Here is a 13,455-nt window from a genome sequence, read left to right as displayed (position 1 = left end):
GCTACGGGCGCGTAGGGAAAACGAAGACAAATAGAGCGGCGACGCGACCTTGTTTCGTTTTGCGCACGCGCGCGTGTGTGTATGTGTGCGTGTGTGTGCGTGCGTGCGTGCGTGCGTGTGTGTGCGGGCGTGCGTGCATGTATCTAGGGGTTCCGAATATGGACGAGGCGCGCGCCCTGAAGCAAGAGCGATACTGAAAAAAGATAAGGGAACAAACGCGCTGTTGCCACTCAGCCCGATGTCTGATCGTGCCGGCGAACTTTGACCAACGTATACGAGGGCCCGTTCGCGGAAAAGTATTCTCGTAGCGAGCGGTACCAACGCGAAGGGTCACTTCGTCGGGAGGCACGCGAGGTGGCTTGCTCTATCGGCAGGTAGCCGTTAGTGAGGCGTGACTGCTTTCGGTATACGTACATCGGATGTCGTAGTAATACAGTAATGAAAGAGGAAAAAGTTCCATAATCAACGGCCAAATACAGGCAATTGGCGGTGCGAGACACGAAAGCTAAAGTGTCGCTAACAATACAGATAAACTACACGATAACACGATGATTAGGAAGACAACAGATAAATTATACACACACCAATCCAAGTTAACACTGCCTCCCCCTCTTCCCCACCCCCTCGAAAGAAAAAAAAGAAGAAACGAAGAAGGTTGAGAGAGGCACAGATTACGAGATACCTGCGGAAAATAAGACACCATGGCGGTCTCAGGAGTTGCAGTGCCATAAATTCAAAATTAGGACGATTTATTTCAAAGCTGTGAATATTTATGCGAATCAACCCATTTTTATTCAGTCTTATCTACAGAAGGAGGAGTAGCACGAAATAAGGAGAGAAGGCAGGAATGTTAACCAGAAATGCGTCTGGTTGGCTACCCTTCTCTGGGAGGACGGGAAAGAGGGAATAGAAAGATAAGGTAGAGAGGAGAAGGGGAGGGGGAGGAAAGCCGCGGTGAGCTCGCGCGTGCACGCGGAGGGCCTGAGCGAGTCGACGAACACACACCTGAAGGAGCCAGTAGCAGCGGCGGTGAAAGGTTGGCAGAATCGCAGAGTGAACATAGCACCCGTAGATGCACTGAAAATAAACAGAAAAAGAAGCACGTTTTAGTCACTGAGCGCGTGTGACACCACGAGTAGGCACATCACTTGTGTACAGAAATATCTCAACAAAGAGGTGAACCCGACATCTTCCTTTTCTCCTATCCAAAGTATAGCAGCTCGAGCGATTTGGCAACGGTGCATGTCGATGGTGTCCACAGCGCACACAGTACTCAGGAAAGAAAGGACAGGAACTCCATCAAAATGCACTGTTGCCAACTCTCCCAGGCTTCACCCACGCACGCTACATTTCTCGCACACCGGGCCCTTGTGGTGTTCCTTCTCGGTGCTCTTTCACTCTGCCTGTCCTATTTTTCCATTAGTACGTGCTCACTGTGTACGCTATCGAAATGCTCACCTCCCACGCTACTCTGACGCTTCCCCTCCCGTTTCCCATTCCCATTCTTTTCTTCTTGGACTTGTGACCTTACAAGCCACTGCGCGACCATCTGCTATCGTTGCCGTCATGCATGCCATGCACGGATGACAGTATCTATCTTGACGTGTAACAGCGCTGTCGCTTGTGAGCGAAATTCCTCCTGAGGGTAACGTGCACTCTCATCACGCACAACGTTGCGAGCTTGTAAAAGGTAGCCTATCATGCCCGCAAAACTAGCTCTCACTTTCATTTTCTTGCAAAGTCAGAATGAAAAACGACGACAACGAAAAATTTGGTACAAATAATAATAAAAAAGTCTATATATGGCCGCTCGTCTCACTTTGCCATAGCGGCAATAGATCACAGAGGCCATGCTGGTTCGGCAGCCTCGGTGGCTGGGACCACTATTTCTAAAGCGGAGCAGGTTGCTGCTGCTTTGGCTCTTTTGGACGAAAACAGAACGCAAATATACACAGACTCTAGATCGGCGGTCAGGGCGTTCGCCTCGGGCTCCACCGCGAAACAGCCCCACAGTATTCTCAGGAACAGTGCAATCGCTCCACAAACGATTACTTGGTTTCCGGCCCACTTGGGCCTAAATCTGGACTCGCTCACTAATCTCAATGACACTGCCCACTAACTAACTCTCCGTGCGGGAGGAGGAGCCTTGCCACAGTCCAATGTCCAAGAGTTCCGGGACACCCTATTCACCTTTAACGAATTCACAAAACATTTCTTTCTGGAGACAAGAATCTTTCCTCCACCACATAAAAAGCCCACAAGACCTGAAGCTATAACGCTTAGGATGCTTCAGACTAACTCTTATCCCAGTCTGGCCTTCATGCACTGTTTATTCCCGGACGTTTTTAGCTCACAGTGTCCCAGCTGCGGGGGGACATGCAATTTAGATTACCTGCTGTGGCGGTGTCCCTCGTTATGAGAGGATAAGGACTTCACTGAACAGAAGTGGAGCTCGGCCGTCAACAGCTCGGAATACCGTCGTCAGATTTCGGCTGTCCAGAGAGCCTCCGATGCGGTGGTTAGGTTAGGCCTAACTGTCCCCACGTGGGAGCTGCCCGCGGTGTCGCTCTAAGACGCGGCGCTTCTCAGGATCCTTTTAATAAAGTTCTCCGTATCCGTATCTATTTTTGACGGCATAGTGAATAAAAGACGACACTTGTTAGTTGTGAACTATCATCGAGTCTTGTTGGACTCCTGGCGAGCCTATGAATAAATGACCTTCTGTATGATATGTGACTAACAATTAATCAATTGAAAATGGTGGCGATAGTCACGATACCTCGCTGGCTTCAACGCAATGTTAAATTGTTAAATGAATGAAGGACAGCGATAAGTGAAGTAAAACGTTCCAGCTTTTTAGCAGTTCGCAGCCAAACGTGGGACGGTCACTTGCAATTAAAGACAGCACGAGAAATGATATATATCACAATCTACAAAATGAAACATCGCATTTCTCAGAGACAGACGCATAGACTGTAGAAAAAAAATCTTATACTGTTCACAGGCATTTCACAGACGCAAGCTCGAGTTCTTTGAAGGGACGCTAAAGAACCACCCCAGAATAAACTAGTAAAGTTTTTTTTTAAAGAATCTGTTTTAATTCATGATGTGGGAATAAATAGTTGATTATTAGTGAAGAAGTCGCACAGAGACCTAAGCACCAGTATACACGGCCAGTGCGGCATCATAGGTTTCAAAGTGTTTTGTTGTATTTGGGCCGTGTTGGCGCAAGAAATGCCGTGGGGTCGAATTCACAAATATTTTCGTTTCTAAGTGCTCTATGTCTTTTGCAAATTAACCGCCTTCGCTAACAATATGTCCAACGCTAGGATTGGCTCGTATTCGCTATTGCGAACAATTCTGGTGTAAGGGCTTTCTGTGATTAAGCGCGTCATGGAAACATGCTATAGGCTGCGTCCTAGGAATTCTTTAGATTGCTGTGTAGCTCTTTTATCTTTTCATCTGTCAAACGATTAGCTATAGAGCCGAGCAGATGCTATCAAAATTGACGTTAACTTAATTTTATGCGGGAACAGCAGGGCGGTGCCGACCGTGCGCTTGGCTTTCGTTATTGCGCCTTTCCTGACATAACCGAGTCTTCCCACACGGCATGACGCTTTGTCATCGCGCGAGCATAATTTACTAATACGGCTTGGCTTAATATTCCTCCGGGGCCGAATTCACGAAGCCTTTCATTCGTAACCGCTCTTTTCTATTGGCTGGCCACCTCTACTATATTAATATATCCAGCATCACAATTGGCCTGCATTTGCTCTTACGAACAATTGCATCGCAAGAGCTGTTTTTGTGAAATGCGGGCTCTGTTCCTTTAAGGTCATTACTTTCTTCCGTAGCCCAACGAAAATTACCCTCAATGGCCGTCGGTGCACAAACACTTAAATGCCCGCTAGGCCTAGAAGCATGTTCATCAGACCATGAAACTACGCATTCTGTGAAAATATCATCTCGTGAAGTAACCCGCAAGTGCCTCACGACTGCTGTGGTCTCATATGACGACACTTGTTCTTTAGTAAAGTGCTACCTGCAGCCTCTACACACTCGAAACTAGCGCTTGTCTCGTTCGAGCTACATCCTTTTCCGGTGTTTACTTTTCCCCTCAGAAACACACTGCTAGCGAGGCGTGCTATATTTTCGAAGCTGTTGACGTTTTCTTTCATTCTTTTTTTAGTCATCTTCAAGACATTGTGTCCACCTCTAATGCAATTTTCCCACGTTCCTACCTCTGCTTTTAGGTTCACCCTTCAGAGATAGTGCTGAAAGCAGAAGGAAGTGCCACGATTTCCCGTCGTCAAGCTACTTACAGCTAATGCATCGAGGCTTCCGACTAGTGTACATTCGACGTAGTACCGTAATGCACCCACACTGACGCTCTTCGTGCCGCCTGTTTCTTCAGATCTTTCAGCACACGAAATTTGTAAACAGCTCAGTATATCGCGCATAGTGCGGCGCACTACAGTGTACGCGCCCCAGGGAATTACAGTTCGCCGCGCAGGGCGAATTAAAGTACTCGCTCTTGGGATCTTTTCTTTCGTCTGGCGCACTGCAAATTTCAAACTCTAAGCACTTGAGAACGATGAGAAGTAGCACAATTGTCCGTCTCTCTCGTTCGCGTTGTAGTTAGCGCTCCTATCTGCGAGTTCAGCGCAGCTGGACGACTGGGAGCCAGTTTGCTCCTTCGCGCATGCTTACTTCGCGTGTAAACGCTTCTTCTTGTCCATGCAGACTAATGTAATAAATATTCCTTAGTAAATTAAGACTTGTTGGAGTAAACAATGTTCTTACCCGTTGAGCGAATGTGTACGTGGTTGACATATATATATTTTCTATACTGGACCACATAGGCTAAAAGTCCAACTATTTTGTACGCATTCATGTATTGTTTGAATAAAGCCAGTTTTTTTATTGATTCATTCATTCACTGATTGATATCCGCCTATAGAGTCGCATTCGAGTGCATTTCTATCGCGATATCATTACAAAAAACAAAAGTGGACCGTCGGTGTTGCATCTACGTTCGTAGCCCACTTCTACCTCGGTGGCCCAGTGTAACCGAAGTGGTGGGTAGGCAGACCGTGATTCCAATACACGCATCATATTTGCGATGGCAAGGGTCCTTAATGCGATAGGTGATTCAAGCGGCGTGGTGAAAGCGACGGAGCAGGAAAAGGGGGGGAGCAGGGGTGGGGTATGACGCAGAGACGCACGTGACAGGAGCAACGGCTGCGTTGCAGGCGTGCTGGGCTGCCCAATGGCTTCCTCGACAGATATGGTTAGCATCGATAGGTTTGGTTCGCAAATGTATGTGCACGGGTGCGTGGTTACATAGCAATTTGTTTGATCAGTCCGCCGTGATGTCTACAGTGATAGCTCCTTGACATGTCGGCACGCCATATTTGCCTTCCTATTGGTTTTCTTAGTTCAGCCAGTAACATACGGGCCAGAAAAGATTGGTTACTATTTCTGTAGGCTGGAGAGCCTTTCGTATTAAAGCTCGGCGACGACCCTAATGCGGCTCCGTTACAATATGTGTTGAGATTAGAAGCAACGAATGAAAAGCAGTTGGTGAGCTTTTGTCTTTCGGTTGGCCATTGGTGACGTTGGCGAATCGCAAACACTAGCTAACATACCGTAGCAGTAGATTATGCCTTCGTGACAGACACATGACAGTGACGTAGGAGAATAAATCATACGGAAGTCGACACACAATCATCGAGCGATAGGATCTCATAACGTTATCGCTTTGCAGTCATTTCAGTGAAGCATCAAGACGTGTAACTTTTTAAAAATTTTACTTCAGAAGTTCCCTTAGCCTTGGTATAGCAATGAATCTCTCCCAGAAAGTGGAACAACACTTACTTCACCACTATACACATGTAAATTGGAAAGGTCTATTTAAATAAACGAAGGCTACCTGACCCCCTTTCAAGTAGGTGAAACAGCTTGTCCGTGTTTGCCGCGGCGCAGATATGCAAAAATTTTCCAATCGCACGCACCATGTGGGTTTTTCTGTTTATTCCCCCCCCTCTCCCTCTGCCGTTGTCTCGAATTCCCCGTACTAATATCTTCACAGTTCTTATACGCATGACGGGTTCCATGCTGTTTGCCTGCTAATGCCGAATCACCTTTAACCTGCCTCTCTCGTGCACTCCCTGTCAAAATTTGTAACAGAACTGACGTCGCCATTGGTGCACATTTGAATCGTCGTTCTCTTTTACAGCTTTTTTTACTGGCACAATGGGATAAACGCGAGGTGTCCTAAAGCTGCTCATCAAACGCGTATCGATCACTTACTCTGGCTCTGAGATCGAATAGCTGTATGCTTTCGTTTGCTTTTTTCTCTTTTTTTTCGTCGGAGATGCCTAAGCTTTAAGCACAAGCCCCTAATTCTTCACGTGTTCGTGAATAATAATAATAATAATAATAATAATAATAATAATAATAATAATAATAATAATAATAATAATAATAATACTTTATTGATGACTCGAGAATCATACAATGGAAGAATCGGGCCTGCCAAAGCCGCAGTGGGCTTGAACGGCAGTGCCTGGCAGACAGCGACAGAGCCATCAGTAACCCGTTATTAGTTTGCAGACAACAGTGAGAAAAAAAACACACACACACATGACAGGCTTCCGATCACGCATTAATGTGTCTAAGAGCCTTTCTGAGCCCATATTTCGTTTTCACATCTTGTATGCTTTGGGGAAGTAAATTAAACATTGCTGGGACATAATAGTTACGGAGTCTTCGACCATATCTCGTCTTACAGCGGGGTGTAACGTAAGGATTCTTTGGTCTCAGGAAACGAACAGGCACATAAAGAATTTTATACCGGCTTATCCGAAAATGCTTTAAGATGACAGTTTCTAGCAGCAAAGAATTGAAATCAGGTAAAGACAAAGTTTTGAACACATCAGGTTTGTGATGAACACATCAGAACACATCAGCCACGCCGCCGAAGAAAGTAGTGTCGCGGACACCGAAGACAGTGCATTCAACTTAACAGGCGATGAAACACGTCTACTTTGCTTTGGCCTGTAATCGCGAATCGATTTGATAGATTGGTCGATTGACGGTGTATATGTAACCAAGCAACACAGGGGCTAAAAAGTCAGTGGCAAGTTAGCGGTAAATGCGAAAGAAGTGCATTAGCATTGCGTCGCACCTCGTTGAGGTCCAGGATTTACGATTGATATATCTGCACACACAAACACACACACACACACACACACACTCAAACACACACACACACACAGCACGCTCTTCTGAGATCTCCCATCCCCTTTACTTGTACCACGTGACCCGCTTCCCATACTTCACACAGATACACTATTCTAAACTTTGACACTGATAATGCTAACGCATTAAATGACGCCATAGCTGTGGGCTCGAGAATATGTATGACTACCTAGAGCTCCTTAACTAGAACTTAGCAGCTCCGAAGCGTCAGTTTCTAAAAATTAAATTCTGTTTTAGAGCGCAGCTCTTAAGCGCCCATTCCTGCGGCGAGCGTCGGCGTCCCTCGCAACCGAGCTGACGAGCACAGCGACGGATGAAAGAGCGAACGCGGAGGGCAGCGCGAAATGAAGGACGGCGATAGCGAAGAGAGCGCGAGGAGGAAAGCAGAGGGGGAGAGTATGGCGCCAGCGTGAGAAGAAAAGCGTAGTGCCACGCAAGGCGGGCTCTGCGGCCACGATGGCATGGGATGGAGTCAGAGTAGCGCGCACTGTCTGTCCACCGATGACGCCATCGATACCATATATGGAAACAAAGCGCTCCATGAGCGAAGGTATGTCCGCGGAAACTGCCGTAAATCGTGCCCACGCGTCACCCATGCGCTGCCTCTCGCGATCTCCCGATTAGCGACGCAGACGCGCCACACTTCACTGCGTCTGCAACGTGCCGCACAAGACAGACTGTCCGCGCCAGCCAATATATGGATAAATGAAAACACGCACAGAACTGCGCTCGAATTTCGCATCAGACAGTATCGTAATCGTCGGTGAATTTATTTTTCTGTGTGTGCCGAAACCACGATCTGATTATGAGGCAGGCCGCTGTGGGAGACTCTGGATTAATTTCAACCACCTGAGCTTCTTTAACGTGCACTGAATGCGCTAAATACCACCCCCACCAAATGCGACCGCCGCGGCCGGCAATCGACTCCGCGACCTCGTGATCAGAAGCAGAACGCGTACTGAATCACCGCGGCAGGTCACGACTGGCGAGTCGAGCGAACACATGCTATTCGAGGAGAGAAGGGAGGAGAAAGGCGTACGAATTCACCGGAAAGTGGACTGAGATGTAGAATAGGCAGTTTTTTTTTTTTCGTCGAAAAGAGTTCCCAGCGGTGCCTTCGTTCTAAATGTGCATACGCTGACTTCTAAAAGCTAAGGAAATTAATCTCACAGCTTGGCCGAACCGCTAGTTGTGAGCTCTGGCAGACCTGCTCAAAAGAGACGCGAGCGACTTGAAAGCAGCTCCTGTCTGATCCGGTTTAGGAAACAGTGGACGGTCCAAAACACGGTCCAGTGGCGGCACTTAGGTGGCGTGTGCGCGTTGGTAGGAGAGCCCTTCGTCTCCAATTACACCGGTCACGGACGCGGCGCAGAACTAATGTGACAGAGAATGCATCAACAGGCAGACCTACCTACGACTTCGAGCGCATGCGCCCTAAACTACTGCGCATCAACGTCCCCCCCCCTTTTATCTCCGCCCCCTGCCCCCCTCCCTCTGCTCCCCCCCCCCCCCGTCCTTGCTTTCTCGCCGTGAGCTTCTTCGAGGTTACTCAAATTACATTAGGTTGATAAACCTGCGCGATACGAAAGTGTTTTCTTCAAACGACCGTGACTTTGTGAGCTTGTGAGTAACATGCTAGATAAAGTTTCAAACAAGCGAGGCTTTATAAAATCCTGTCACGATCATTAGCAACGAGTCTCGCTTCTTTCGTTACCACCCGCGCTCTAGATTTCGCCACGCTGTTAGTCAGGCAAGTTTCGTCTTCCATGCACAAAGCCGTTCGACCTTTACTCGTTTAATGGCACTCCGAATTTTCTTTCCCTTCATACTTCGCTAGTTTCACCTGTCCCGAAAATGACACCGTCGCCGGCGTGCACATCACTAAGAGGACGACGCGCTATTTATAAACCAATTACCGAGCTTCAAAGAGTCGTCGTACCTTAAAGGCCTAATGCGCGTGCCTCCGAAAATGCGCCTGGAAGTTCGGATATGATAATTAACAAAAGAAAAAAAGAAAGAAGGGGACAGAGACAAACGAACAAGCAGCGAAAGCGTTCGCCTGAAGGCCTTCCTCGCCCAGCCGCATTAACTACATACTCCGTCTCACCAATTGCGTGCAGTGCGGTTGATTCTGCGGCTCGTGTCAGCCAATCAGTAACGACAGCCAGCTGCGCGGTGCACAAAAGCCAGAAGGACTCGCTCAATGTACGGTGGGAATCCTTTCGTGAAGGTTTCAGTCAGTCGGCGTCGCGCGCAGGGCACGTGATATGGACAATGTGGGAGCCCTTCTTCTGGACCGGTATATTGTAAAGATTCTTCTGGCTCGATTCTATTCTCTTCTTATCATTCACCGTCCACAAATGGCCAACCATGCCTATAACGTAAGCGGAGCACCACTCGGACCACTGACGAAGCAGCGCGAAAAAAAGAACAGTGAGCTTCGTGCGTGTCTAGTGTCTCAGTTGACGACGGCCTTCTCTTTAGTCTTGCTTGGCAGAGCAGTGTTCCACCATGTCTCGGAACCAACTGGCCCATTACAACGCATCATTGGGATATAACGGTTACGTTACTCGGGTCCTAGTTCTGCATTTCTTGATTCGGATGACGCGACGCGTAGCTTTCTCTGCACTGCACGCAGTTGGCGAGACGGAGTTTTAAAAGACCTCGCTCGTCCTCCCTTCACCCTACACACCGCACATCGTCGTCCCGCATAAAAGCGGTCTCCGTCCGCCTTGCGCCCAAGATGCGTGGGAAGGGGGATGGCATCCCCCCGTATGTGCGCACGTGTGATGGGTGTGAGGGGGATATCAACTCGGCGAGGAGACGCTGACGCACGTATACGGCATAAGAGACGGCGGTGCGCACAATGTTCAACGTAATGCCAGCGCATACGGGCCGACGGCCACGGTAATTCCTCGCCTCGGCGGAATCGCCGGGGCGCCAAAGCCATTTAGGCTAATTCCGTTGGCGACGGAGCGGTGGTGGTGGGGGAGTTGCTCCTTCCCGGCGGAATATCTGTCAGAGCGTCGGCGCTCCGCGTCGGCCTGCTGTACGGCACGTCAAGCTTAATCCCGAACGCGCTTGATCGAGGACGACGCGCACCACAAGGGACAGCTGCCGCAGAGCCGGTGTACGTGGCGTGGATGCCCCTCGCAGCGCTCGCCACGGTCGCCTCGCCCGCCCGGGTTTCGTTTGTGTGCGCGCCTCTTTCCCACGTACCCTCTCACTCGCGTCGTATTCTTCTCCTCGCCTTAACGCAGCCGCGTCAGTCAAGTTGCCAATTAGCTGCCCGCGAGAACTGCGTGCGCAGCGTAGCAATAATGATGTGGTGTTATTACTGGGTCAAGAATTTAATTCAGCTGCGAACTTTTCGCGCGGCGTCGGTAAGCATGGAAACACCAATTTACACCTCTTCGAGATCTTTCTGCCACTTTTCTACTGCTTGAACAATAGTTAGATCCTCGCGTATAGAAGTTTAAGAACAGGGAATCGTGTGAGATCGGAACACCGTGTTTATTCTTCGGTACCGTATGCGCGTAGAGACGATACCGTACGACGGTATGGACGGACGGACGGACGGACGGACGGACGGATTGACATATAATAGGCCTCGACCCATAAGTCTACTTGTGGAAGTGACTTTGGGGGCTCTGCATGTGAAGCTTCCATGATGATCCACGCTTAGCACTTAAGTAGACTTCACTCAAACTTTTATCGGCGATCTGGTCTCAACCTCGAGCTCACGCATGAAGATGAGGTAAAAAGTGTTTGCCTAACCCACGAAACTTCTAACGGTCGCCAACCTTAATTGAACCTATAACCTTTACCTCACTTTGCAAAGTTCAGGCCATATTGACGTTGAAGTCGACCTCACCAAGGCGGAACATGGTAAGAATATTGTCCTCCTTTGGAGGTTAAAGTGGCGTTATCGCTGATTCACTGACGGCTATCGGGAAAAGAGCAAGCAGACGCAGAAACTAAACTGGAGCTGACAAACGGCCTACATCTTGACAAAAATGGATTGTTTTCTCAAGCCGCATCCTAGGTAGGCAATCCGCAAACACAGGGCACAAACCACAAGAACCACAGAAGACCCACAGACACGAGCCCAAAGGGCTAGTGTGTCCTCTTTCCCGGCCTATTACTTGCCATGTATTCGCTATTCCAGCTCACCGAAATCAGTACAGAGCGAACGCTGCCACCCTCCTTCCGCGTTCGCCATCGAAAAAATGGCGTGATCTCTGTCATCGACAGGGCCACTCGTACACCCCGGACACATGTTTTTGTCTCCAACTTTGCGCTGGCATCCGATGATGTTAGGAGACGTTTATACACGGACAAAGAATGTGTTGGGCACACCCATGACTATACCTACGTGAATGAAATTGGACGTGGGGGCGGCAAGTACTTCGCTCATTGCACTATCCCAGCGTCATTCATCAACTATCACAACTTTTCGCCTTCTCCAAACCTTTCGCTACAGTATAGAGTAGCAAGCCACAGACGCTCCATTCCAGCCAACATCACGAGCTGTCTTTAAACTAAGATTCGCTCTCTCTGCTTTCTGCATATCCCCTACTAAAATAAAAAGAAAAAGCTAAGAGGAACAGAGAATAACAATAAAAAAAGCTGGCACAGAAACACTGTTGGAAGCACGTGATAATGTAAGAAAACACACACGACCCATTCCTAATGAAACCAGAAGAAACGAAAGAGAGAGAGAGAGAGAGAGAGAGAGAGGGAAACAACCACGCAAGAAAGCGCCCTGCAAGTTATCGACGGGCAGGGGAGCCCGCCACAATTAACATTCCTCCGGATGGACACGTTCGACTGATAAAGTGTATACGCTGGGAAAAGGCCCGCGCTGTATAGAACACAACGCCTCGTCCCGGAGAGGTAAACACAGAGCGGGGATGGTGATGCAGGACATGCGGCGGGCCATTACCGAACGTAAACAAGGATGAAAGCCCGGCGAAGAGCGAGATATACACGTATAGGGCGCAGTGGATGGAAGAGGCGACGAACGAAGGAGAGCGCACAACAGAGCACGCGATGTACGCGGGAAGAGCAGAGCAAGTCACATACTCACCCACACACATACACAGAAGAAGGACGCACGGAGTGTGCTCCGCAGAGTTGCGACCGTATCGCCAATTAGATAGGACAAGGCCAGAAAACACGGCTTTCGTACGCGGCGCGATTGGTGCGGGAAGGCTGGTGGGCGCGGCAGGGAATGGCAACAACAGGCGGGGAGGTGACGGCGAATGCCGGCGTTGAGAATAAAAGAACCGGTGCAACGAAACGACCGGTTCCTCTCGGCCGATAAATAAGGAAGGCCACTGTGGACGAAGAGAACGCGGGAGGAATGAGGGTATCTTGTTGATAGCACTCGGGCAACGACAGCGGTAACAGCGGAGATAAGAATGGCAGTACAATGCTGGCTTGACCCGTTACGTTGCCAAGTAGAGGAGAGAAAACAACGTGATAAAAACGAAGGGCTGACCAAGAGATAACACGCAGGAAAAAAAAAGAAGAAGAAAAAGAAACGGAGGCCGTTGGGTGATTCGAACAAAGCAACGAGAGAAAGCGAAACGAATAAAGCAAAGGTGCCGCAGATGCTAACGTCATGGTAAAGCTATAAATGGTGACAAGAAATCTAAAACCTTTGTAAAGCTTTCCGTAGCACACTCATTTCCAAAAGAAAGACTTCAAAACTACACAATTATGCAAAAAGAAAGGTGGAGAGAAAAGAAAGGGGGAGAGACGAAGAAATCAAGAAATTAGATAAAAGCAATAGTAAGGCACTGCCAAAAGGATATACGATAGATTATATTGTAAACATATCAAGGATCCAAACTAGAACGGTCGGTAAAAACTAAAAACTTCAACACATTTCTTTTTTGCGGCGTAGTCATATCAAGTGTGACCGGCAATAACGTAAGTTTGAGAAGAGCAAGCAACGAATGCGTTTTTCTTCTTCGGCGTTTCAACATTCTGTGCATGCGGTCGCTGTGCTTCGCCGTCTGTACCTGCGTTTTTGGGGAAGACGGGGCCTTCCAATGTACTACGACGCTCAGCGATAACGCTCTCCTCACAACCGTGCGCGCAGCTGTAATGCGCGATCGACTCTGCAATGCTTCCCGCCTGGAGAGAAGCGCTTTGCGTCACCAGCTGCTGCCAACGAAGCAGGGT

General features: G+C 48.7%; 1 protein-coding gene across 3 annotated transcripts in view; it reads right to left on the bottom strand.

Moving 5' to 3' along the window:
- The window catches only part of Camta (Calmodulin-binding transcription activator), a 560,381-nt gene that overhangs the window by 39,517 nt on the left and 507,409 nt on the right, over positions 1-13,455 (bottom strand). For all 3 annotated transcript variants that reach the window (XM_065430476.1, XM_065430477.1, XM_065430478.2), the window contains one exon: positions 1,006-1,077. In XM_065430476.1, coding sequence (XP_065286548.1) covers positions 1,006-1,077 — 72 coding nt within the window. The remainder of the gene's footprint in view (positions 1-1,005; positions 1,078-13,455) is intronic.

Source organism: Dermacentor albipictus, chromosome 2 (assembly GCF_038994185.2).
Source record: "Dermacentor albipictus isolate Rhodes 1998 colony chromosome 2, USDA_Dalb.pri_finalv2, whole genome shotgun sequence".
Taxonomy (NCBI): Eukaryota; Metazoa; Arthropoda; class Arachnida; order Ixodida; family Ixodidae; genus Dermacentor; species Dermacentor albipictus.
Note: the sequence above shows the minus strand (reverse complement) of the source record. Positions and strands in the feature narration are given on the sequence as shown.